We start from the raw sequence: 26857 nt of genomic DNA, 5'->3' as shown, positions 1-26857 counted from the left end.
GTGCAATGTTCTATATGGATGCTGCAGAGCTGAGTTCCTGATCCCATGGCTCTCCAGACCAAATTATCCTGAATACTGGCAAGGATATGCATTATGGCTATGGGACAATGTCTGCCCTCAAATTCCTAGAGACTGCTCTCAGTTGACATAGTATGACCATCGTCTCTTTACGGAGATTTAGAGGCTTGTCAGTAAATACAACTGGACACTTTCTTATTTTAAAGGACCATATTGCTGAACAGGATATTCTTAAGGCTGAAGAGGAAAAAAAGTGAGCTGAGGAGGCTATTCGAGATCACTTTAAAGCTAAACAAGAACAGGCCGATCTGTGGAGAGAGAAAAAATTCAAACAGCACAAATGAATACATTGTTATAGTATTCCATAAAAGTGATAATATGGCTCCTGGATTATTTTCTCTCTCTTATGTAAAAGGGTAGGATGAAAAAAAATGTAGGTGACTCTGCAAATTGACTTAGCTGTGTCTCTCCCATAACATGTAGATGAAAATGAAGGACAATACAAAAAGACTGGAGAAAGAAGAGACTAAAGAGCAGCTGCATGGATTAGTGGAAGCAGACAAAAGCTACTGGGCAGCTGAGAATCAAAGCAGTCGAGAAGAAAACAAGAAAATACAGGAAGCTTAAATCCAGTAAATGGTAACTGGGGTGGGGGGGAAGGGGATTATCCACTCTGATCTTTTAATGCTAAGAGACATTTCAGTGCCTGTCAGTGGCACAGGGTTGCTGCATCAGACCTTAGTCTTTACTGTTCTAAACCAAAGCAAGACTGATGCTTATTTGGTTTGGGTTGTGGGGTTTTTTATAAACAAACTGTCACGGAGGGAAGGAGATGTCTTGGGTCTGATAATTGGTGACCTGTAGGTGTAAACCTATTTAAATTCACCCCAGGCAACTGGTAACTGAAAAATGGCACCATCTGAAGATGGCTCTGTTGACCACTGTAGTCTGATTGGATTCCCACCAGCTTTACCCTTTAGAGGTTAAGTGAAATCTTGGGCTGTCTGAGCGCCACTCTTAATGCTAACTGGCAACATTAGTGATAGCCTTAGCTGAGAAACCAAAGCCTGAATGGGCATGGCTTCAAATATTTTGTCAATAGTAGAGGTGGTTCCTTCAGGTTAGAATTCCAGCACATCGTTGGGGTAGCGTGGGGAAGCTTACACTGATGCTGTATGAAGACTAAATTCATAAGGGGTGAAATCCTGTTCCTACTGAAGGCAATGGGAGTTTATCAAAGCATTTCACAGCCAAATTTAAAAATAAGCACTTACTACATTCAAGAAACTCAAGGTCCATACATTGCAATGGATTGGAGTACTAGTGCCACAGTTGTTAGATCACTAGCCTCAGCAATCATTGTTTGGAGACTGTTTTCCAGACCAACCCTCACTGTCGGAGCTCAGTCTTGAGTGTTACACCATGGAGTTTTAGGACATTTAACAATTCTCTTCTGATCCAGAAAATGGAAGATAATTTCAGTCCAAACACAGACAGAAATTTAACTGCTATTTAAAATTAATGGAGGCTAAATTCTGTTACACTACTACTTCTGCCTTGTGACTGGCATTCTGGTATATTTGACTTAAGTGTGTATTTCTGCATAGCCACTCACCTTTCCATAGGAGCCAGGGTTATGTAACATAAGTGTTTTGAGACTGGGCAGTTTTAGCTTCAACCATCACAATCCTTCAGATTCACTTATTCTTTGAAGCAAGTAGAAAAGTTTCCTGCCAATAGGAATCCCTCAAAGCCTGTAAGCAGTTCTGTTTCTAGTTATTCATGAGATGAAATCCTAAATTAGGTAAAATTCCAGTGCTTGCCAGGCAGTGATTTTACATACATCTTGGATTTTCTAGCAGTAGTTCAGTTCCCCTTTAGAGGCCTAGAGATACACTCATTACAAAGGTTTCCCAGATCAAACTCCTTTCTGAGACCTCGTGAGGTGTAATTCTGTTTATCTTCTAACATACATTTGAGTTAGTTCCCTTCTATCAACCCTCTTGACTCTGATAATATCTTTGTCAGGCCCTGTCCTGCAATGGTGAAATTTCCCCCAAATTCTAACTGGCTTCAAAACTTGTTCAAGATTTAAGTTATAGCAAAAGCTAGTTTACAAGTGGCCCGAACATATTTCAAAACCAGCTCTGTTTTGGGCTCTTGGCAATAAATTAACCATTAACCAATTGCTTTGGGGAGGAATAGTTCAGTGGTTTGAACATTGGCCTGCTAAACCCAGGGTTGTGAGTTCAATCCTTGAGGGGGCCATTTAGGGATGTGGGGCAAAAATTGCGGATTGGTCCTGCTTTTGAGCAGGGGGTTGGACTAGATGACCTCCTGAGGTCCCTTCCAACCCTGATAGTCTATGATTCTAAGTTGATGCTATGCAGCAAGCTGAGCTGAAGATCAAGATTTCACTAGTCACAACTTACTGACTATTCTATAAACAGGACAAGCTTTTCATTTTGTGCTCTGCTATTGGAAACTTATTTGGTGGCTGCTAAAACTTAAGCTTTTTTGCCTTTTCACAGTCTTAAGAACATAGTAACTGGCATACAAGATCAGGATAGTGGGCCATCTATTTCATTATCCTGTTTTCAACAGCAGCGTTTTGATGCTTCAGACAAAGGTGCAGACAATTAGACAATAACTCTACACAGGAGAAGTTTCCTTGTAGTCCTTAGCAGGAAGGTGGTTCGTTTATGCCTTGAAAGGTGACTTTATATTCTTTCCAATTTGTTATCTACAATAACACAGGATAGGGTATTTTTATTCCAGAAATGTCTAATCTTTTTTGAATCCTCCTAAGCCTCCACAAGATATGGCATTGAGTTCACAATGTCCCCCTGATCTTTTATGCTAGGAGGATAAATAAGAGCCCTCATTTACCTCTTCTTCTATAGCACAGTGTTGTATTTCTATTGTTTGTTTTTCATCAACCTTTCAAATAGCCCGAATCTTTCAGCCTCTCTTCACATGGAAGTTTTTCTCTACCAATGAGGACTTTCACTCCCTTATGCTGAATTCCTATTTCTGCTATATCCACTGATAGGGTGGCCAGACCCAAACAGTACTTTAGGTTGGGGCGGGGGGGGGGGGGGCAATAGTATCAATTTTATATTTTGAATATTTTTCTGTCCAATATCCCACTCCCTAATACTGCCTGCTGGGGCTGCCTATTTTTCCAAACTGAAATAATGACAACCCTCAGTCTTGTCTAACCATTTCAGTTCTTCCCATGTTGAGTGGGTGCACAAGTCAGCTGCAGGCCTACAGCAAGCACAAAAAGACAGAGTCCTCAAAACCAATTTTAACAATAGACAAAGGCATTGTTAGTTCCACCTCTGAAGATACATTTTAAATAAAAATCAGAGAAAAACTTAATTGTAGAATAGGTTACATTTTTTTGTTAGAACCAGAATGTATAGTAAGATTTTTGGATGTTTCTTTATTCACCAAAAAACCAGCAGATAAAATACCATAAGTACTAACAGACAGAAGCTTCTGTGACTTGCAAGGCCAGTCTACAACAGTTGTTTTCAATCTATGGTCTGCAGACCCTTGGGGATCTGTAGACTCTGTCTAAGATTTCGCAGGGGTCTACACCTCCATTCAAATTTTTTTAGGGGTCCACAAATGAAAAGGGGTTGAAAACCACTGGTCTACAAAACACTCTCTGCTGCAAACAGCCGAAGGCAACCAGAGAACAAGAATTAGCTATTAAGTACATAATTCCACTAGACCTCACCGAATATTTAGTTTAAAACTGCTCAAGAAATAAGTGTCACTAATATCCAGCAGATTAAGGAGAAGGGTAGAGTCTACATTGTAAAAGCTGCCTGATTGTAACTGCTTTGTACAGTTACCACTGATCAGTAGTTGAATAGATTTGTTTTATGAAAAGATACTTAAAACAAACGAAGGGTAAAGTATGTACTGTCTGTAACCAGCGCCATACCTTACTTAATACTCAACATCTTTTTTCATAGAAGTTTTAGCTAAACCTTTAACAGCTGGCTTCTTGAATTAATATAAGAACAATTCTTGGTCATGCTTTGTAACAATTAGTGAAAGAATGACAATTATTAAAAAAACTTTCAGTACATGAATCCAACATGAAATCATGCTTACCAGTAATGATTTTTCTATTCTTTATGTACAGAACTCTAAATTTATGACTGAAAGTTGGACAAAGCAGCTTTCCACCTGGACTTCTTTTTGAAGAGCATAATTTATGTGATAGTGAACATTACAAATAAGAAAAGTTTAAATAGCCAAACTATTGCGTGACAATGGTCAGCATTGTCACAGCGACTGCCTGACAATTTCTGTGCTATAGTGTTGAAATCAAGTGTTCACCCATTTCTCTTTAAACAGTTAATAATGACAGAAGGGTGAGCTGTTCTGGCGCAAGGCAAAAATAACCCTATTTTGTGAGCAAAAACTAATACAGGATTAGAACGAAAGATGAACAGTAGTTAGTGAGGTCAGAAGTGATGTCCTTGGAAAATTACAGCCTTAGTTGCAGGGTTTGTTTTTGTTTTTTTAAAAAGACAGCCTATATTCCAAGAAACGTTGGTGCATTATAGGGCATAGAAATATGCAGCAAATGCCTGTTTTTACATAAGCATTTGTAGTCAGCAGTTTCAGAAACATTAAGATGCTGTGGTGTGTGACACACAACCCCATACACTAAAAAAAAATTCTGATCATGGAAGATTATTACTTTTCAAAGAGGGTGCACGACATTTTAGAGCAATTGTTAAACTTTTCAAAACTGACAGTATTAACTAGTATAAAGTGTGTTTAGGTACAGAAGTTTACCTAGAAATTTGAAGCAGAATATCTTGTGGGACTTCTCTCTCCTTGGCAATTGTCATTCCTCAACCAAGTCCCTCCCACATACCCTGTAATAAATAAATAAATAAAAAATGAAGACTAAGTTGGGAAGTTATAGGAATTTCTGACACTGTCAAAGGAATTTAAGTTATGGGAGAATCTTTTGTCTGCTGTCAAGGAACTCATCACACAGCGGCATCCCTTTTTTTTATACATTCTGTAATACAGGCAAAGTTCTTGTCCCATACGCAAAACAAGTTTTCTGTGCATTGTGTAGAAAGCCACAGACAGCTGTACAAATAACAAGGCTCAGCCAGACTAGAAGTGGAATGGACAACTTCATCTTCAGACTGCATTGTAAAAAGACTTTCCTATAAATGAAGATGTTGGTTGGAGATCTTGGTTTAATAAACAGCCTGACACTAACAAAATATGAAAAAAGCATTTAATATTTCTGAAAATACTTTAATACACAAGTTGCACATTCCATATCAAGCACTCACATTTTGGAATGTTCTCCCATTAGAGAACTACAGATTAAAAATTTCCATGAGACTGAGACCTCAGATTACTTTGTTATCACTACAATTCTTAGCTATTGCAGCAAACCAATAACTAGATAGCTCCTGTTACCACAGCTCACAAAATTAACTAGGCCTAACTTTTTTCTTTCTTTCAAATAAATCATTCACAGTAAAAAAATACATGTAAAAGTTAACAGTTACAGCAAAGTTAACACAATGTATATACTTATTTTACAGGGATAGATGTATAAAAGGGTTAAATGCTTGCAGAAAAATCACTGCAAGTTTTCCTACAAACATGCTCTGCATGTTGCAAAATTTTTAACCAAAAAAGTCAACTATTGCATTACATTAGTGCAAGTTCTAGTCTATGTTCAACGTATTACCATAAGAGCATTGATTAATGCACACATTTAATACTTTATGGAGTACAGACATGCACAGTTGGCAGTTCAAGGGACTGATCCTGCAGTCCTTGCTCATGTGAAGAAGCCTCACTGGTTTCAGTTGGGGCTGCTCATAGGAGCACCTTGCGGGTACTACTTCAGCTTGATTTATCAAAACAAGACATACAATCCTGTTACTTATACTTTCCCTTTGAATTGACTTTAAAATGCCCAAACTTACCATTTGATTATCTTTTGTCATTGCTGCCTCTTCCCTGAAATTTCACAGTGAACATTAAATTTTATTTTGGAGATCAGAGCTTGGAGTTTTTTGTTTGTTTTTGTTTTGTTTTCTTGTTTAAGCATTGTGTTCCTTAACGAAAAAGAAAAACAGTGTCATTTTGCTGATTTGGTACTCCCAACTACTTTGGGATTTTAATTGTTCTGAATGGTCAGGGGTAAAATTTACATCAAATATAAATCTACATTCAAGAGGTGACAGTTCCAAAAACTGAACACATCAAAGGTTTCATTTACCATACAATGCTTACACAAGCAGACTTAAGGGTTTGGAATCTAAATTCTGCAAAATGCAGTTAGTTTGCAGACATCTGGGTAGGATTTAAATTTCTTGGATAAATGATTCTAAACGAAGTATTGTTCCAGAGAATCATGTGAAAGAATGTGTAATGTTTCTTAAAATTTACACTACAGTGACTTTAGGGATTACAAAAGTGTGAAGTTTTGTGTGTTCTCATTTCCTCCTGGAAATTAAGCAGACATTAGAAATTAATTCACATCACACATGTAGAAAAACAAATATCCAGCTCTTTTCTCATGCAGACTTCTTCCAAATACTACAGACAAGAATGGAAGGCAATTTAGAAAGATATATATCTGATAACGTACAGTATGTTTCTTCAGAGGATTTATAGCATAACAGGAGTCTTACTAAAATTCAGTAATAAATATTCTTCTGCCAGAAACCTAAGCAGTAAATCAAATGCACACCTGGAAGGTGTGTCCAGCAGAGATATTTTGTCCCCTTAATATAGCAACTATTCTAGGAAAAGAGTGTAAGATGAGAGAACAGAAACAAACCTCAATTAAGGTTTATATTATGTTGAAGTCTATTTGCAAGATTGAGTAATATTTATAAACTATCAGAAGGGTAACCGTGTTAGTCTGGATCTGTAAAAGCGGCAAAGAGTCCTGTGGCACCTTATAGACTAACAGACATATTGGAGCATAAGCTTTTGTGGGTGAATACCCCCTTCGTCATGCATCCAACAAAGTGGGTATTCACCCATGAAAGCTTATGCTCCATTATGTCTGTTAGTCTATAAGGTGCCACAGGACTCTTTGCCGCATTTATAAACTAGACATCGCTCTGGGATGGTCATCAGTAAATACCTGAAGCCATCCAATGGAGAATTAATGTCATAAGGAGTCCATAGTGTGACAATTCTAATAGAAAATGACCTTTTACAAGGTAATGTTGATAATTAGATGGATTGGAAGAGGGAAACTTGACCCAGGGCCTTTTTAAACACTAACACTGTGGTTACTCTTATGTAAAAACCAAAAAATTAGAATACGGCAACATGTCTTTAAAAGGAAATGGTTTTTGAAAAACTGCGCAGTACATCCATCTTCAAGGAAGAGTCTGTACTTCTAGGTTAATGATGGCTTCAGGAATACCCAACAACAAATTTGGGCTTGTTCTGATAAAATTTGCAAAGAAACAATAATTCGATTCTTCATCGCACATATGCACATAGCATTCAATTCCATATTATAAAATCAGTAATCATTACAGGTCATTAGATTAGCTGTGCACTCTTTTGTCAGGGTTTGGAAATCCACTTTATCAGCATGTGCACTTAATGCATCACAAGATGGCTTTGATAAAAACGAAATGAATATCCTTAACAAGGACAGTACCACACTCTCTCCCTGTCCTTACTGTTTTTTCTTGCATCGTGGCACATAAAGACTCTTGAGTGGACCAATTTTGGGAGATTAGTTAGAAAACACAGCTTTTCCCATTACAGTGTACAATATGCTTTCCATGCTGGACAGACCACAAGCATTGTTTAAATTACCTGAAATAAAATATTTATCATATTTCAGTTCCCTGTCTAAGCAACTGTGGGTAGGATTTTCAAAAGCAATCAGCCTTTGCCCAATTTACCATCAATTTTAGCATGAGCAGAGGTAGGCCAACATCAAGTGCTTCTGAAGATCCCACCATGTGTAGTTAAAACTGTACCGCCTAATTCCCCATACTACAAAATTCTATTGCATTAATCAGTGACTGATCTATGGTGCTATCTCCTCAACTGGATTTAAATCAGCTACAAAGAAAGTATAAGAACATAAACTATTATAATAATTTTTTGCAACAAAACAAGGGAGGCAATAGATGAAACAGGATAAAATATATTTTAACTTCTTAAATAAACAGACCATACAAACTTATCTTTCCCAAAACTATACTGAAATAGCAATTGGAGGACTTATTTTTCACCCCTCTATCCAATAAGAATTCCATTTTAAAAGGAGATACTTCTTAAATATACACGTTAACATTTTCTTTAGTCTTTGATTGCAACATAGTCTTAATCTTGAAAATTATTTTCTACTGATTGTCTTTTATCCCCACCACACATATTGGGCAGTTTCCCCCCCTGAATTCCTATGCAGCAGGAGCCAACATAGCTACTTATTAGTTTGCTACTTTGATTTTATACAAGCGTCAGTGATGGCAGCAGGCATATGCATAGCAATGCAAATACCGCTTGTTGGTTAACTGCTGCTGAAGAACCAGCAGAGGCAGAACAATAATTTAATTGTACAGAGGCCCTACAAAAATAATGAAAAAATCCTCCAATTAACTGCCTTTTTTAAATTAGAGAGATTCTGGAGCACACTATATCCCTACTCAATTATAAATATGTCAAGGTAGGCTGGGCCCAAAGTAACCTGATAGAGCTCTTAACTTTAATTTCTTTGCTTTTGTTTAGTTTCACCCCCAAAACAATGTGACTGGATCAGATGCAGTTCTGTAACTTTACAGACATGGTACTGGGTTCATAGTTGCTTCATGTCCAATCCAATGACAAAGAATCTCTTATGGATCTTTCATTATTATCACAACCCCTCCTAAGCAGCAGTTTTTTTCACACCCTTTAATGGGTCTGTGTGGCATTCTTACCCATTCTGCATTAAGAGCACCACATGCAAAATGTGTATTAAAAACATTATGAAAAATAGTTCACAGCAGCTCCAGTTACTTTTCTAATTTAAAAAAAAAAACAAACAACTTTGTAGTTTTAGTTTTATTCACCCACAGGCCAGTCCACATGGTTTACCAACATCCTGCATTCCCCCATCTCCTCCCCTGCCCCTTAAAACAAGTAATTATTTGTTCCTTCCTTAATTTTCTGGATATCACTACACTGAATTCAGGCAAGTTTTAACAACAATGCACATGTTCAGAATGAGGGGGTTTGTTGTATAATGAAAATGCCTGACAGACCTGTAACAATGCAGTGATATCAGGCATCAATGTCATAGTCAACTCAATATTGAGATTTGCCCAAATCCAATACTAAAATAGTAAGTTATTACTGTTCTCATAACACAATAGTAGCATTACAGTAGTGTGGTGGCACTTCTTTAGGAGTGCATTGATTTGCTGACCCTCCAATATGCTTTTAGGCTACAGAAACCAAGATGACTCATCACTATGCTAAACTATGGTCAGTCCCTAACAAACAGCTCTGCTCTTCTAGTCTATTTTTAATGAGGCAGTGGTTACTAAACATAATTAGGAACCAGGAGTTCCCAGGTGCAAATGCAGTCATAGTATGAATTCTGGGGAATCACTCGCTCTCTGTGAATCAATTAACCAGCAATTAAACTGGATAAGGATAGGACTTTCCTCAAAAATTAGCTGCTGCATCTGAAGTTGGGTTTTCCACAGTAGGCAAGTTAAAAATAAGGTGGCACTCAAAGACAAACTGCGACCATGGAAGCAGGAACCAGAAAAAGGAACATTACAAAAACTCACATTGAATGATTAGCATTTTTGTAAAAAAAAAAAAAAAAAAAAAAAAAGCAAGCTTTCTATGAAAATATTATGTCTCCCAAAGAGATGGGTCCCAAGTGCAGATAGCTGCCCCACAGAAGAAATTAATTCTACTGTTATACTGATCAACAGTACATGACAGCAGTTCAGGCAGAGAGGAGGCTCAATGAAACTATTTCACTTTGTGATTACAAAATCTCTGTCCCCCACACATCCATTCCTTAGGCTTTTTAACTACTGTATTAGGAATATAATTACACTGTAGTAACAGACACAGGTTGGCAGAGTTCTACTAGCTTCAAAAGACATTTAATATATTTGAAGCTTCTCCCTGCCCCCAACCAAAAAAAGCCTCTTTACAAGACAGTCATATGTTTGCAATGGGCCAACCAAGTTTATAAATTAAAAATGTATATGCAACACAGAAGGTATTTCCCTGGCTGTCAACACACAAAAAGGATACACAAGCAATGAAACAGTTAAAACACAGCACACTGTATTACACATAAAATGTTTCTCATTTCAAGTTTATTAAAACTTTCGCAGTACAAATGATCCAGGTTTTAGATTATCAAAAGACCAAACTGAAGTCCACATTAAAAAAAGAAAAGATGTTCCCCAAAATGTCTCAAACTTTGAGACAGAATGGAAACAACAAGTCCATAGCTCATCCACGTCTGTCTTCATCTGTTCCAGGACTTGATTCATGATCAGACTTTTTATCCTTACGATCAGCACGGTCTCTTTCCTGACTCTTTGATTTTTGGTTAATTTCTTTTTCTAGTGAGGATCTAGTCTTCTCTTTTTCCCTACTCCTGTATGTAGACGATTTTTTAAATTCTCTATCCTTACTGCTTTGTCTTCTCTTTGAGTCTGGACTTTTATCCTGATCTCTACTACCCTTTTTATCTTTATTGGTCTCAGGGCTACTACTTTCACGGCTTTTTGAACGCTTCTTCCTTTGGCTTTCAGCGTCATTTTTCTTATGTGAACTTCTGCTTTCTCTGTTCAGATACTTCTCTTTGTTTCTGCTTTGACTTTCTTCTCTTTCATGGCTCCTTGAGTCTCTCCTCCTCTTATTCTCTTTTCCTTTATATTTTTCTGGTGTGCCTTTTCTCTCTCTACTTCTTGATCTTCCTTTTCTTTTTGCTTCTTTATCTTCATTTTTTGAATGCTCTTTACTTCTACTCCGGTCTCTGTCTTTACTTCTAGATCTGGCTCTCTTCCCCTTGTCTCTGCTTCTGCTCCGTTCTCTTGCTTTATTATTGGAACTATGTTTTCCTTTAGTCTGCTCACGTTCTTTGCTCCTTGACTTAGCATGTTTCTCCCTGTCTTTGCTTTTACTGTGATCTTGTTCATTACTTTTTGATCCTGCACTTTTACACCTCTCCTTACTTCTGCTCCTTTCTTTAGCTCTCCCTCTAGAATCATAGTGCTTGTCTTTACCTCTTTCATGATCCCTCTCTCTGCTTCTTGACCTCACTCTCTTTTCTTCATGTCTGTTGTGCTTAGAGTCTCTTTCTCTGCTCTTTGATTTCTCTTTGCTTTTGCTCCGGCTTTTAGATTTAGCTCTTTTCTTGGCCTTGCTTTTATTATGCTTATCGTCTTTTTCTGAATTCCTCCTTGTCTCCCTGTCTTTACTACTGGATTTGTGGTCTTTTGTCTTCTTCTCCTTTTCCCCTCTTCTGTTTGGACTCTCAGAGACTTGTCTGTGGTCTGATACTTTTCTCTCTTTTCCTCTCCCAGGGCTTTTTTGAGCATCTTTCTTGTTTTCATTTACTTCACCCCTCGGAGAAAGAAAATATTTATTTTAAAATCTTTTGAACTAAAGAAAAGTAAGAAGCAACTTCACTACTGAAACTGTTAATCATCACATTAAGTTTAATTTGTATTATGACATCTACATTAATGGCTACACAGTTACCATAACCATAAAGAGGGGTGCTTTAAAAGGGATAAAGCAAAGATAGCAAAGAGATAACTAAGCCAAAACCACATATTCTGAGACTAAAAAAAATTCACTGTGATACAACAGATCAAAAAGGCACCACCGTATTCTAGACAGAAATTCCAATGTATATAGGAAAAAAGCAGTGTCTTACTTGTCTCCCTTTATCCATCTTTCTCCACTGGAAACTCTCATTCTTTGAGCCCTTTGCATTTCCTGCCTCCAATGTGGAGGAGTCTCACTGCGTCTGAAGCGATCCCTTGACCTGGATCTGGAAGGCGTCCGATAGCGCTTGAGAAGGGAAAAAGAAAGAATGTTAGATACAACAAAGTTTAACATTCCACAGTAGGCAAGATGTCTCATACATCTGGGGTGAGATTCTGAGTTGCTCCTACCAGAAATGCAGCACAGAACTCAGCCCAGCAGAAAAAGGAGCAAAAGTGGCTTTATGTCATCTTTACATCACTTACGTTCTGGGCTGCTCTGGGGGCCAGCCTGGCTGCTAGCATAAATCAATTCTGAAAGCTGGTATAATTTACAACATTCCTCCCACAGTCTGCCAATGGACTGCTCCACAACTTATAGTAACTGACAATTCACATAGCTGTCTCAGGCTACGAGGACTCCCCTATATCTGACATGCCCCTCCCATCCCCACTACTAGGGTTTAGGGTGGGGGGAATCCACAGAAGATAGTCTGCAGCTGTCTTCCTCAGTTACCCTTGACTGGATCCAGGGCTTTCAGAGCCAGTTTACATTGCTCCGGCCCCTTTACCAGCAAGTAGGGGAGAATCTCACCTCTGGACTGCAGTCAAACTTCATAGTAAAAGCACTGAAAACAAAGGTTAACACCTGTATAACATTATCTGGAAAAAAAAAGTTAGTGAAGAAATATAAAAACTTGCAACGCAGTCTCATAAGCTCATTTTTTGTTGCATTTGCTATTGAATTCTGATATCCAAAGTATCTTGGTGCAAATCTACCACCCTTTATAAACTAGAATATTTCCCTCCTGAAAATCAGTTTAGCCTGCCAGCACTTTATTAAGCCTCTCACTAACGTAAAAGGTTAAAGAACCATGTCATTTTTAATCCCCATTTTCACTCACTAATTGCTTCCTCAAAAAAATTTTTTTCCCCCCATACGTTTCTCGTGCTTACTCTCTGGGCCAAGAAGCAGCTTTCTTTGCAAGTTTGAGCAAAATGCCGTTTTGGAGTTGAGAGTGCAGGGCGTGGAGAGAGTAAGGGAGGGGTTTTGGGGGCATTTTTTATTAAAAATTTTGAATCTGGTTTATTGCATTCAAGTAACTCAAAAGTGGCTTTATTTTCAAATATATACGCAGCATATAGGTGGTTCTGGAAGGAATGCAATCTGAGCCATATTTGGAAACAAACAAAGACACAAGCACTTGAAAATTATGCACTGAATGACTAGGGCTCCTAGGCACTATAGAAATACAAAAGTAATACACTTACATTTTATATTCAGTTAAAATGGATACCCCAAATGGTTGATCATATATCCACACAGCAATCTCAGAAATTCCAAAAGACCCTAAATGAGTTTTATGTAAGAGCCAGGTATTATTGTTTGAAAAAGAATTGTTGGGCTTGAACCTGAAAATCTTTGAGATATTATATCAAGTTTAAAGAATTTTCTTCATCAGGATGAATGCTGCTCAGCCTTGTCCTGCAATGAAAACTCCCATAACATTTTGCTAAGCATCACCAGAGCAATACTTTACAAAATTTTCACCATTAGCTTTAACATTTAAGGGCTATTGCAAATGTTCATCATTGTAGGCCTGGCTTGACATGAGTAACTGGACATGGGTGAGGCCTCATTTCTTGAAAGACAGAATTAGGGAGGTGAGTGGATCAGCAGGCTGGAAACAGAATGTTTGTACTAGCTAAGATAGGTAAATGGGTCAGTAGGCGAAGAGACAGAATGTTTGTACTAGCAAAGATAAGGGGCAACACTCAGGAAACCATTTACAATGGCCAAGATAAGCCTGGAACATAAGATGAGGTAAAGAGTAAGTCATGCATGGGCAGAGCATGCTGTACAGAGATTGGTTCCTACGAAGTGACTAAACCAATCCCAAAACGCATGGATGCAATGTATAGTGAACACAATGTAATGTGTAAATGTATACAAAAGAAGAGGTTTGCTGTGAATTTAGATGTGTGGTATGCCCTGTACCCATCCCCTACACTTGAGCCTGATCAATTCCAGTGTAGTTTGATTGTATGCCAATCAAGAAGAAACCTCAAGGAAGAGTTCAGAGTTGAGCTGAGTTCATGGGACCCAAGTGGATAGGATTTTGGGGGCTACTGAGTGGATAAGGTCTCAAAAGCCACCCCAACGTACCATTAAGTGGATAAGGTCTCAGGTTCTGGCCTGCTTTTTACCATAATTTCAATTAGGCTTGCTTTCAGCTGAAATGATGATAAAAATGGATTCAGCCATTGATGATGAATCTACATTTGAGCTCCCACAAATCCAGCTGATCTAGGATTAGTATCAGTGGGAATGTTTTTTCTGCATTTCCCCTAGTATAGATGCTGCCTCAGTGTCACAGTAGAGAGTACAACAGAAACCGCCAACCTGATTTAACAATCTAACTTGAGTGGACTTTATTAAAATTTAATCATGAGAAAATAATTTACTTGGAATTTTGTTATTTAGGATTATTGTTATTACAGATTTCTATTCTGACTCTCAAACCTCTGGCACCTGACATGTCAGCACTTGATGGAACTAGGTTGTTTTTCTGAGCCATATTTTCTGCTGGTGCCTGTCAGTAACTTTGGTATTTTAATATTAAAAACTGTTCCAGATACATTCTTAGAGTTTTCTGTTCTCTATAAAGTGGAATTTTGTTGTACACTGGATCCTTTGAAGAAAACTGCTTACTGTTTTTCTGAAGATTTATACAGATAAGAAGATTACCACTGACTTTTCCCTCAGAGTTGGGGATTGTTTGGGCTTTGCTACTTTTATATATGTCAAAAGTGGATTTCCAAATGAGCAGAGGAGTGGCATTGCTGGACACTGGAACAATCAAGCAGGAAGGCATGCACTTCCTACCAGTTGGTAGCTCAACAACTCAGAGCTTTGAGCTACACACAATTTCACCTGTCATGCATCCAGGTATGAAATTCAGCATAGGGGACCTATTACAACTAAACACTATTTCTCAAACCAATATTAAAGCAATTTGGAAAATGCTTAACCAATCTCCTCCACCAAACTCCAACACTAAGCATAACAAATTAATGTTATTTTTTCATGGGACCACTGGCAATAAACTCAGATTTTGCCAGTGGTATTTAAGATTTTACAGTTTATTCAAATTGATTAACAATTCATGCTTTTGAACTTTGAGGTAATTTCAGCAAAACAGATGTAGTTTTCTTTTAAAAACTTCAACATTAAAAACAATTTTCTTTTACATGTATTTAGTGAGCAATACTGGCTAGCGCACAGACCAGGAGGATTGGAGTCAGAACTGCTGGGTTCTATTCCCAACTCTATTACTGTCTCACTATATGATTAAATCACTTAACCTCAATGCCTTACTTTACCAATCTGTAAAATGGGCATAATCCCACCCTTCCTCTTTCCCAAGAGGGATGTGAAATTGCTTTGAGATCCTCAGATGATATGTGCTATAAAAGTGCAAATCACCACCACATACCAAGGTTGGGGGTTGTTTTGGTTTTGTTTCTTTGTTTACACTTACCCTTGGTCCTCTTCCTTTTATTTTCCTTCCAGATCTGGTCACTAAAAGCCTTCTCTGGTATGACGACTGGGAATTTGATGGATTACTAAAAAAGGAAGAGAACTGATGCTGTCTATTACATTGTTTTAAAAATTGTGGAGGGAGAAAGACAGGAAAAGATCATTGAGACAGACTCCACTACTATTTTGGATTGGTTCTTTTGCAAATTAAAAGAAGTCAGCCCAAATGAAAACAAAGATTAATTATCACTCTCCAGCCAATTCAGATAATAACTAAAGGTCATCACTTCACTACTTTAAATATTATCATCCTATTCATAGTATATAAAAAAAGCATACAAAGTTTAAAAAATCGTTTTAGGGGCAGATGGGAGAATAAGTGTTCCCTTACAGATTTTTGGAAAAACTTGGCATAGGAACATCTCAATACATGTACATGCCAAAACAAAGTCACTGTGTCATCATAATATAAGCCTGGCCCTTCCTCATCCCTATCGTTCATCATTCTGCCTAAATTTGTCCTGTCTAAGTTCTTAAGCATAGGGACCTGGTCTTTTTAAATGTTTCTCCGAGGAGTCTAAGCACTCTTTTGGGTGCTGCAAAAATAAATAATAATTTGCAGAGGAATTACAGCTTGTGAAATGTTCCAGGGACAGCCATAAGGAGTGAACAACTCTGTTTAGCCTCAGGATAGGTATTGTACCATCATGGCTTGTCCTGTACGAGATTGACTATACTAACTGACCAGTGTGCTCCAGCCTTGATCTGGAGAGAGAACTTAGAACGCTGAGATTCATCTGCCTGGTCCAATGGAACTCCCTCCCACAAGATAACACTGAGGCCAAGAGCACAGTAAGAGAATTATACACATATATCAAGAACAACAGATATACTTTTTATCTTGTGTAGTACAGGGAATATAAATCTCTACACCCCAGGGCATAAGTAAACCACTAACTGCATGTGGTCAGGAATACATTTCCTATATGGACAGTTTATTTCATAACTATCCATTATAATGTTTCTTGTACTTGTCTCAGAAATTTCTGTAGTGGCTATAGTCAGTAATAAGATACTAGAGAAGATTAACTATTGGTCTAATGAGGTATGGCAGAAAGAATCAGTGTCCAATTTAAGATGGTTCATCAGAAACTGGATTGAGAAACATAATATTTCATATGAGCCACTAAACTGTAATATGGTGCTGAATTTCCACTGGATACTAATGAGTCAAGGCGTGTGAGGTAATATCTTTTACTGGACCAACTTCTGTTGGAGAGAGAAGCAGGGGGCCATACAGAGCTCTCCTTCAGATCTGGGAAAGGTCTCAAGAACTGTGTGTGGCACGAAAGCTTCTCTCTCTCTCACCAACAGAAGCTGGTCCAATAAAAGATATTACCTCACCCACCTTGTCTCTCTAATTTCCTGGGACTAACACGGCTATAACAATGCTGCATACAACACTTGATACTAAAGCAGTGATCTACACTTGAAGTGAAAAGCTCCATATACTGTTTGTAAGTCCCCAGAGCCAGCCATCTCAAGTGGAAACTGTATTTGTAAGTCAGTGCTTAAATTTTCTCTATTCCTTCTTACATCACTTTCCTTGTAAAATTCCCTTAAAACGTATCATTGTAATATCCACACTATTCACCCTTACAAACAAGCACATTTAATGAAATCTGAAGTGCCACGGCTCATAACGTGCTAGTGGTTAAGCAACACATGGGAAACCTGGACTTGACCTATGAATCTAAAAGTACTGACTTGATCACACCATTGTCAGTGTGCAGTCCCACTCAAAACACATGTAAGCTTACCTCTCTCTTTCCTTCTCCCTACTCTTCCTTTCTTTTTCTTTTTCATCTATTTTAGGAGGACTTTTTCTCATGAGGAACCTGTTTTCTGGTACAGGAGGGATCTCTTCGGGACGGACAGTAGACAATGGCTGTGCTTCAGGGTTTTCATCTTCACTTTCACTGGATGAGCTTTAGTTATACACAAACAAAAAGCTATCAATGCTTCAGTTTTAAATATCTGTGTATTTTAGATTCAGGCTTTCCAGGAAAGGCCTCTCAACCTGTCTATACTTAAATACTTCAGAAGCTTTGTCAACTGAAGATACAGATAGAAAAAAAAAGAGAGGAATTATTTATCTCGTCATCAGAGCAATTTAGAAAAGGTCTGAGTTCTGCAGGTTATAGTTAATGGTCTTCTTAGTAGTAATAAAAAAGAAATCTAGCTAAGGCACAAAAATCTGAAAGTTATCAACCCAAGCATTTACAGATATTTGAAAGTATTTATACATATAAAACAAAGGCTAAGGCTTCAAAAACAGCTGCCATTTTGCTCCCATGAGGTCTTCACTCAGAGATGTATATTATGTATGTATTCCTACCTGACATTATAGAAGATTTTTCACCAATTATTTTTTCATACATACAGTGAATTGCTGAATATACTTATATTGCATCTTTAGATTAGAGCTGGTTGTTAATTTTCTGGGAAGCCTGAGCATCCATAGTCTGTAGCTCTGAGCGCAGCCCTGCCATGCCAGGGTTTCTAGGCTGGGAGCATGGAAGCCCCTCTGTGGAGCTGGGAGCATGGAAGGAGTCCAGCTCCCAGCTCCGCAGCCACAAGCATGAAAAGTGTGAGAACTTTGGTTCATAGGCCTTCCAGGGTCCCTGCCACAGAGCTGGGAACCTGGAGGTCCTGGGATGGGCTTCCAGGGTCTGTGACTCTAGGGCAGCCACACAAAGCAGACTCCCCTGGGCTGGGAACCCCAGGGCTTCCAGACTCCTGGGCCAGCTTGCTCCATGGGTTGCCTGATTTTGAATGGAACCAAATTTCCAAAAACCAAAATTTCTCACAAATTGGAAGTCCCAAGTTTCAGCCAACTCTATTTTAGAAGAAACAGAGTTTGGAAAATTTATATAAAAAGGGTCACGTTCAGATTGTACGTTTGAATGTAAAACTGTGAGGAATTGTATGATTATTTGTTGGAATCTAAAGGGAGCATGAGAAAGCTGAGTGCGTTTAGACAGTAAAATACATGAAGCTGAGGATGGTCTGGAGAATAGCACTGCTGTAATAGATGATTTCCTTGATTCTTAGTGGTTGCGCTGAAAGAAAACACACTGGTATAATAACTTTACCTCTAAGTCAGATTTTTGCATGGGAATACTGTAGTAAACTGTGGGTAACATTTTCAGAAGCAGCCAAATGACTTAGGAGCCTAAAGTTCCATTGCCTTTTAAGGAGACTTTGGTGTGCTTGGGCAAAATTTTCAAAAGCACCAGACAAGTTTAACTTTGGCACCTGATTTTTGAAGTTATTACAAGTTACACATCAGTAAATTAAGGTGTTAATATGTTTGAGGTTTTAGACCTGTAGGCTCCTCATCACACATTATAAAAGTCTCATTGTGTATAAATTAATTCAACTTAATGAATATAAAAATGAGTCAAGGTATTAACTTTAAAATGTGCAACTTTACAAATCAACACATGAAAATCTCAATCCAAACTACACAAGTGGCTCTCGTTACATATACATTATTGCCAGTGTAGTATTAAAGCAGGAAAACCGAAGTCATTTACAAAAAAAATAATCAAGGATACTGCAATCCTCCACACACCTAATGGTGCTAGTTCAAACAGGCATGTACCAAAGAATTATGTTATATATGTGCAAAAACTGAAATGATTGTATTCACAGAAATGTTTTCCTACATCAACACCAAAGCAAGAAAGTAGCTAGCTGAAAACATTTATTTTTCTACAGCATATGTACTAACATATATTAAGTTTTACATTTAAATTTTTAAAAAAGCAAATTTGGTCTGGTTCCAAAAGTCTTTTAGAATAGCAATATAATCCTACCTTTTCTTACTTTTCTTTCTCTTTTTCTTTTCCTTCTTATGTTTTCTAGAATTTTTCTTGTGTTTCTTTTTTCTCTTCTTAGGTTTCTCTTCAGAAGCACTTTCAGAATCAGATGATGAATCAGAGGAAGATTTTGAATCACTTGAACTTTCTGAATCGCTGGATGAGGAAGAAGACTTGTGTCTTTTCCTCTCTTCTTTCTTGGCTATAAATCAAAGTTACAAAGACATAAATTTAGATGTCAAACAGTTCCATCGAAAGCTCAGAATAGACAACTCTAATATCTCCCGAACTTCCTAAATAATTCTGACACGATACTTTACCTTGTAACTAAAGTCATTATGGTAAATACATAATACATAATAAAGATTGGGGAAAATATTTTTGTCATACAAATAAAGGAGAAATTTTAAAACACATAATAGTCCATTTATTTTAATTACAAAGGAAAATTTTATTACCAACTGTGAACTCTCAGTAACGCTTAGCACTTTAATTGTACTAAAATATTACTTCTTTTTAGAAGCAATCTTACATTAAAAGTATATCACAGAATGAAAAGTCTGATCAGAAGTTTGTTCTATAGATTCCAATATTAACAGTATCTCAGACAATATATTCTGTTCAAATCCAATTAAACCAGTTAGAAAGCAGCAGCACACGACCTAGGCTGATCTAATGAGTCACTTAGCAGCTAGCTCACCATGAAATACCACAGACTGGGGAAGACCCACGAAAAAGATAATTCTTCTTAAGTGAAACTGAGCTCAGAAAATAGAAGTGACCCTCAAAACTCATCATTTTTCTACAAAAATATGCCATGAAGTATGATGGTGCGAGCCAACTACTAATTGTCTCAGCTTAGAAGGAAACCTCCACCATGGGTAGGTTTTCCCACAATTATCCACTATAAAGTTCCTTTCACCTTCCTCAGTCCATGAAAGGATACTGGGCTCGATGGATCATTAATCTGATCTTGTATGGCAGTTTCTATGTTTTATCATATCCATGGCCTCTAATGAAAAGGAGTACAGTGCCACTTTTGGAGGCAGATATCAAATTCATTAGGGCCCGGATTGAGAAACTAATTTCTTAACTTTGACAGTATGTGAAGCATGTATCATTAAAAAGGAGCTGATGATGGCAAAAGTAGTAGTGTAAAAGACACAATTTTAAAACAGTAACACGTATTTCATCCTTTCATCAATCAGGTAAAATAAAAAATAAAAAGGATGTCTCAAGTAGATATATTAACCAATTCAATCCAAGCTATTCTCCAACCAGATTCGCCCACACCCCTCCAAAAGAGTGTCAAAATAGGGGAGCTGTAGGATATTTTCAGACTCTGGAACATCATCATTATAATTGGCTAATGCAATTAGTTTTATTTTCCCCTCTTTCTCTCTGTAAGTTGCAAAGAAAAACATCACTGGGTATAGAACAGTTTTGTATGGTAAAAGGCTGAATCTCAGGCACTAGAGAAGACAAGATATGCCAAAGACAATTTTTAAAAAGTGAAAAGAACCCCATTGTGTCTGTAGAAAACTGCATTTCATCAGAAAATTTGTTATGATCTTAAAAACAGACTTCAGAGTCAAAGAAGGATTTTAAATTTGAATATGACTCCCAGCCAGAATCATGTTTGTCTACTTAAACAGTTATTGGGAGCTATCTTAGAAGTGAATGAATCAGCTTCACTACTGGTTTATGCTGATTTCAGCGGGCATACACCAATGTACAGAAAATGGAATGTCTGCATTGTACAAATTATAGTGGCAAAAAGCAGCCTCAAACTTCCTTCTAAGGCAGGGGTGTTTGCAAAGGGAGAGGCAGGACCACAAAAATGTGGGCACAGGAAGTCAGTACAGCTAGAAAGTGGATGCTACTATCTCAAAAGAAGGTCTGGTTGGATGTGCATCAACTCAGTGAATTCCCTTTGAAGCTGCAAATTAAAACATTGCCTCCTCTGGAAGAAACCATGAGAAAGAGCACCAAAAGAAGCCAATGAGGTGAGCTGAGCACAAGGGCTTTGATAGTGCAGAGACGCGTAATCCGTACCTAGCTGTAGTGGAATAAGATGTGGTTATAAAATAAATATTGAGCTAATACTCTGGAGTAGCTGTTCTTCAGAAAAATGGTCACATTTACAATTACCTAAATTCCACAAAATATAGCCTTAATTTTCTTCACTGCAGGTTTACAAACCTATGGAGGTTGAAATGACTGGACCTCCACAGTTCAACAGAAGCGAGCCCCTCAGCAGCTCCGAATAATTGAAAGCTGACAACCAGCTTCCTTCCTGTGAAGCTCCTTAATTCTGAAGAAGTGAAGTTGCAGAGAAACTCCACTCCAGCAGAGATCTCTGTTGGCAGCCCTGACAACATGAAGCTGTTGTGTATGCAGAGAACTTAAGAACAATGAGTGGGTTTACTGTGTTCAATTGACAGTAGTAAGGAACCTTTTAACTCAATTCAGGTACTGGAAGTTGTATACTAGTTATTTTGAAAATGAAATGGGAACTCAGTTAATTCCATATTTCAAGTAGAACCACGAGACAGTAGTCAGAAGCAGAGGACTGACCTTTACGTACAGAGCTAGAGGAGGTGAAAAGCTTCTCCTGAACAACTATACCTGGAAATCCCGCTTAGAGGGGTATTAACTGCTAATTCAGAGAGCAGTGTGTTCATTCTGGAAATTATTAGTAACTTTAGGTCCTTCAACCACTCAGCTGTCGTTAATAAAATGTCTGTCTTTTGACAGAGTCAGAAATTGAGTTCCACGATCATAGTCATAGACATTAGTGGCCAGAGTAGGGGTTGTCATGTTCAGCCCTCAAGGTGCGTTTTTTTTTTTTTTTTAATAGAAATTAGAAAGAGGCGATAACCCTATAAAAACGGAAGAAGAAATTAATACCATTCAGATGTTCACATCTATAGTCTCCTGCCCAGTCATTTATCTATGCTAATTACCTCTTATACCCAATGGAGGGAATATAAGGAGAACAGTTACTTCCCCCTTTCCCATCCATTAAACAGAAAGGCAAGCCAACAGCACACTCATTTTTGAAAAGGTGTAATTTTGGGGACCTGCAAGACAGCAACACAGAGAGAACAAATCTCTCTGACCTAATTCAGTTTCACATTTTAGGCCTAAAGGTTGTACAATCAGTGGATTATTCAACCAGTAGCTAGGACAGGATAGCCATTTGCTTTCCAGTTTTTATGACACCATCCTGACAGATCATAAGGGTTGGAGGTAGCTGTATCCCAACAATCAACTGCAAAAAGTGTATATAAAATGCTGTATGATGGCCGTCATGGAGGCAAAAGCAACTTACTTCTCCTGTATCGATGCATCACCTGTAAGCAGAGGTTAGTATTTCTCACTAAGTTTTTTTAATGTTATCACAGAAAATCTGTTCTGATCTGGACTGGACTGACCAAATCAGTGGGGATAGATCCACATCTGGAAGGCAAAACATCCATACCATCTCTGGTTGAGTTTCAGCCAACTTCCATCACGTACTCTCGATGTGCTGGGGGAACTTCAGGTTATTGTTTGCAAGTTGGACACGTCCCTCATGGCTAGCAAGATCAAGTAGGGAGACACTGTTTGCTGTTGGTAGAGTGTGTTAATTCTTTCTAAGGGAGGGCAAGATGCCAGTGTTTCTCATATGAGCAATAATTAGGCTACTGATAACCATCTCTTCATCTCAACACTCTTACTACCATGCTGTCTCAAATATGCCTTTTCTGGATAAAATTATTGAGAATGCAGTAATGAGGCAGTATGTGAAGTCTTCAGATTTTCTTTGTTCCCTGTCAATCCAGTTTTTGATTGGTTGTATTTGGCTGACTCTTCAATTGCCCTTTAGGGATGGAAGCAACAATTTCAAAAGCTGTCTGGGTGGGCGGGTAAGATCACTGAAGCGGTTCTGCTCTTTCAGAGATGGTGATGTTGACTTGCTGGTCCAATGGCTTTCTAGAGGAATTTATACTGAGGTGCTACAAGTACACTGGTGAAATGCAACTTTATTTTTTTCATTGCATGCAGACTGGGTGCTCTCTTTGCTTTTCCAGTGCCTGGCTGAGACAGTGACTTGGATGACAGCAAGCTGATGAAGCTGAATCCAGACAGCAATGAGGTGGCTATTCACTGCAGAGAAGCTTCTAGAGCAGCTGATGGGCATGGTATTTTGCCCCTGAATTTTGCTCATCCTAAACAAGGGGGTTTGCAATTTATGGGTACTTTTTTGAGCCCCAGATGGTACAATGGCCAGAAGTGTCTTTTCCCAACCGCACCTGTAACAACTGTAATCACTTTTCAGATTTACACAACTTCACAATTATTCATACCTTTGTGACTTACAGAATGGATGAGCATAACGTTCTCGATATTCTCACTTGGAAGTTTCAGCTGGTATAGATTGCAAAGGCCTGATTGCCTACTGCAGTTGGCCACAGACACTACATCAGTGCTCCATAGACGGTTAGCCTCCCGTTCACTTCTGGGCCCAATTGAAAGCAAAGAATTCTCTATAAGAAGGCATATATGGTTTGGCTCTTAACCACCTGAGACCATTTCTTTAGTTATGCACCACCATGACAACTGAAGTCAGCTGACAAGCTTGTTAAGCATCCCTAATACTACTGGCAGAATGTTTTCAGTGGAGAGGCCTCTACTGTATCATCTGCTTTCCTTGTTGGTCCAATACAGAAGAACAAGGTATAAAGTCTATTTTCTCAAGCTTTTGCCTAAGAGGCTTATTTATATGGTTTGTATAGAATGTTGACTTAGTAAATTATTTGTTGTACAAATTCAAACAATACAAAATTTGTGTATCTGTCTACTGAATATGATGGGTGCATTTTTAAAATTGAAAAATTAATAGTTTCCAAAGGTATTCTATGAAAAGGAGTCTGGTATGAAATGTCCACTCTTTCTTTGCTGTACACAAACAGAGGCATCACCACATACCCTGCTGAACAGCCAATAGATAACAGTCCATTCCGTTAGCTCTGAACTAACTCGTGAGAAAGACCTACGGTACTCTACTTTCATACTCTTCCCAAACATCGAAGAACTTTACTTTCTCTCCACTCAGGACAGCATCCTCCTAGAAAACACCACTGCATTTCTTCCTATCTAAACTTAACTGAAACAAGATGGCTCCAAGCCCCAATTAAGAAATGTCTCCGTACACAGTGAAAGAAAGGGTGAAATCAAGTACTGCAGTTCCCCTTTCCTGTGATAATATCGTCTAGAGCTTGTCAAAACCAATTTGGGATGCAGTTTTATTTCCATCTCTGTGGCAAGTTTAGATCTATTCTAAAGTTGCTACTTCAAACTGACTACTAACTAAGTGGGAATTGAAGGTAAGGAACTCTCAAGGGTAGACTGTCTACCTGAACAGAGCAGAATGTAGAATGCAAGCAACTGCAGCAAGCTTTCTTCACTGGCTGACATATTTGTGGAAGAGGACAAACATGGAACGCTGTGAAATTGCTGTGCAAAGCAAACACAAAGAATGGCAAGGATTTTCTGCAAACACATAATCGTTTATGTCCCCAGGCAAATACGCCTTCTTGAATACCAGGACAAGCTTGCCCCCAGTCAATTACAGGCCACAGCAGAGAACTCACTGTCAGGGTTTACTATAAAAGAAAGAGGACTTTGGCTGACAGCCAGATATTATTTCTCTCCATTCATTTTCTTATAAAATTTCAGCCTATAAATATGTCTAAAACAGGCCCCTTCCTCCCCAGCCCATCCACCATATTGTCCAGAACTTGTCAGACTTCATAAATCATAGCCAAATGGTATAGTTGTCCACTCTCCACATTTCAAACCTCTAATGAAATGTAGCCACTCTTATAACACCACAGAGAATTGGGCTTGAATTGGAAACAGCATGTGGCCCAACAGTCAGACTTAACTCAGATTCATAAAAGGCCAGAAAAAACCACTAGATCACAGGTCTGATCTCCTGTATACCATAGGCCATTACATTTCCTGTATTGAGCCCAATGACTTGTGTTTGACTAAAGCGTTATTTTCCAGAAAAGCTTCCAAGTCTTGAGTTCAAGACATCAAGAGGTGAAGAATTCACCACTTCCCTTAGTAGTTGTTCAAAAGGTTAACCACCTTCACTGTGATTCATGCCCAACTTCCAATTTTAATTTGTCTGGCTCAACTTTCAGTCACTGGTTCTTGTTATGCCTTTCTCCACTAGATTAAAGAGCCCACTAGTACCAGTATTTTCTTTCCATTAAGGTACTTATACACTAATCAAGTAACCTTCAAAGCATCTTTTTTGGTAAGCTAAACAGATTGTGGTCTCTGTGCTTGTCTGTGACTGCAAGGCATTTTCTCTAGCTCTTGAATCATTTCTGTATTGCACCTTCTCCACATTTTTAAAAAGGATACCAGAACTGGACATAGCATTCTAGTGTCTCTCGCCAACGCTGTATACAGAGGTAAAATCCTCATCCTACTTACTGCTCCCCTGTTCATATATCTTAAGAATCACAATAGTCCTTTTTTCCACAGCATCACACTGGGAACTCATGTTCAGTCACTTGTACACTATGATCCCTAAACCCGCTCCAGAGTCACTGCTTTCCAGGATACAGTTCCCCATTCTGTAGGTTCCTTATTCCTTTCTGTGTAACTTTGCATTTTGCTATATTAAAGTTCATTTTGTTTGAATGGGCCCAGTTCACCACATGATCCAAATCACTCTGTATGACTGTATTAACCATTCCACCAATCTTTGTGTCATCTGCAAAACTTATATTTTTATATTTACTTTCAGATCATTGATGAAAATACTGGACATCAAGCCTAGTACTGATCCCTACAAAACTCCATTAGAAACACCCCTATTTAATGATTTCTTACTGACAACTACTTTGAGATATTTCAGTTAGCCACTTATTCATCCATTTAATGTGCACCCTATTGATATCATATAATGCTAATTTTTTAATTCAGAATATCATGCGGTACTAAATCAAATACCTTACAAAAGTCTACATATATTACATCTACAGTTACCTTTATCAACCAAACTTGTAATGTAAAATAATTAAAGCAGATTTGTTTGATAAGACCTAGTTTCCACAAAACCATGCTCACTGGCATTAATTATATTCCTATTCGTTAACAGTTGAATCTTATACCAGCTTTTCTTTTATTTTGCCTGAGACTGATGTTAGACTAATTTACCTATAGTTACCCAGATCATACCACTTGCTCTTTTTGAATACTGGCACATTAGCACTCTTCCAGACTTCTGGAATTTCCCTGGTATTCTAAGATTTATTAACAATTTATATCAGTGGGCCAAAGATCTCCTCAGACAACACTTGCAGTTGGCTGAAAGTTATCCAGGCCTCCTGATTTAAAAACAGTATCCTTAGCAG

General features: G+C 38.1%; 2 protein-coding genes across 5 annotated transcripts in view; one reads left to right on the top strand and one right to left on the bottom strand.

The window, feature by feature from the left end:
* CFAP210 (cilia and flagella associated protein 210) overlaps window positions 1-9829 on the top strand; it is a 28555-nt gene extending 18726 nt beyond the window's left edge. Inside the window, exon 10 of the mRNA XM_043525857.1 lies at window positions 9818-9829. Within this exon, the coding sequence (XP_043381792.1) occupies window position 9818 (1 nt within the window). The 3' untranslated portion in view covers window positions 9819-9829. The remainder of the gene's footprint in view (window positions 1-9817) is intronic.
* Window positions 9830-10371: 542 nt separating this feature from the next.
* Window positions 10372-26857, bottom strand: part of PPIG (peptidylprolyl isomerase G) — a 37087-nt gene continuing 20601 nt past the window's right edge. For all 4 annotated transcript variants that reach the window (XM_007056592.4, XM_043525854.1, XM_043525855.1 and 1 more), the window contains 5 exons: window positions 19434-19638; window positions 17373-17540; window positions 15554-15638; window positions 11963-12099; window positions 10372-11647 (listed from right to left, as the gene is read on the bottom strand). In XM_007056592.4, the coding sequence (XP_007056654.2) occupies window positions 10528-11647; window positions 11963-12099; window positions 15554-15638; window positions 17373-17540; window positions 19434-19638 (1715 nt within the window). In that variant the 3' untranslated portion in view covers window positions 10372-10527. The remainder of the gene's footprint in view (window positions 11648-11962; window positions 12100-15553; window positions 15639-17372; window positions 17541-19433; window positions 19639-26857) is intronic.

This window comes from Chelonia mydas, chromosome 11 (assembly GCF_015237465.2).
Source record: "Chelonia mydas isolate rCheMyd1 chromosome 11, rCheMyd1.pri.v2, whole genome shotgun sequence".
NCBI lineage: Eukaryota > Metazoa > Chordata > Testudines > Cheloniidae > Chelonia > Chelonia mydas.
This window is presented reverse-complemented; position numbering and strand designations above follow the sequence as displayed.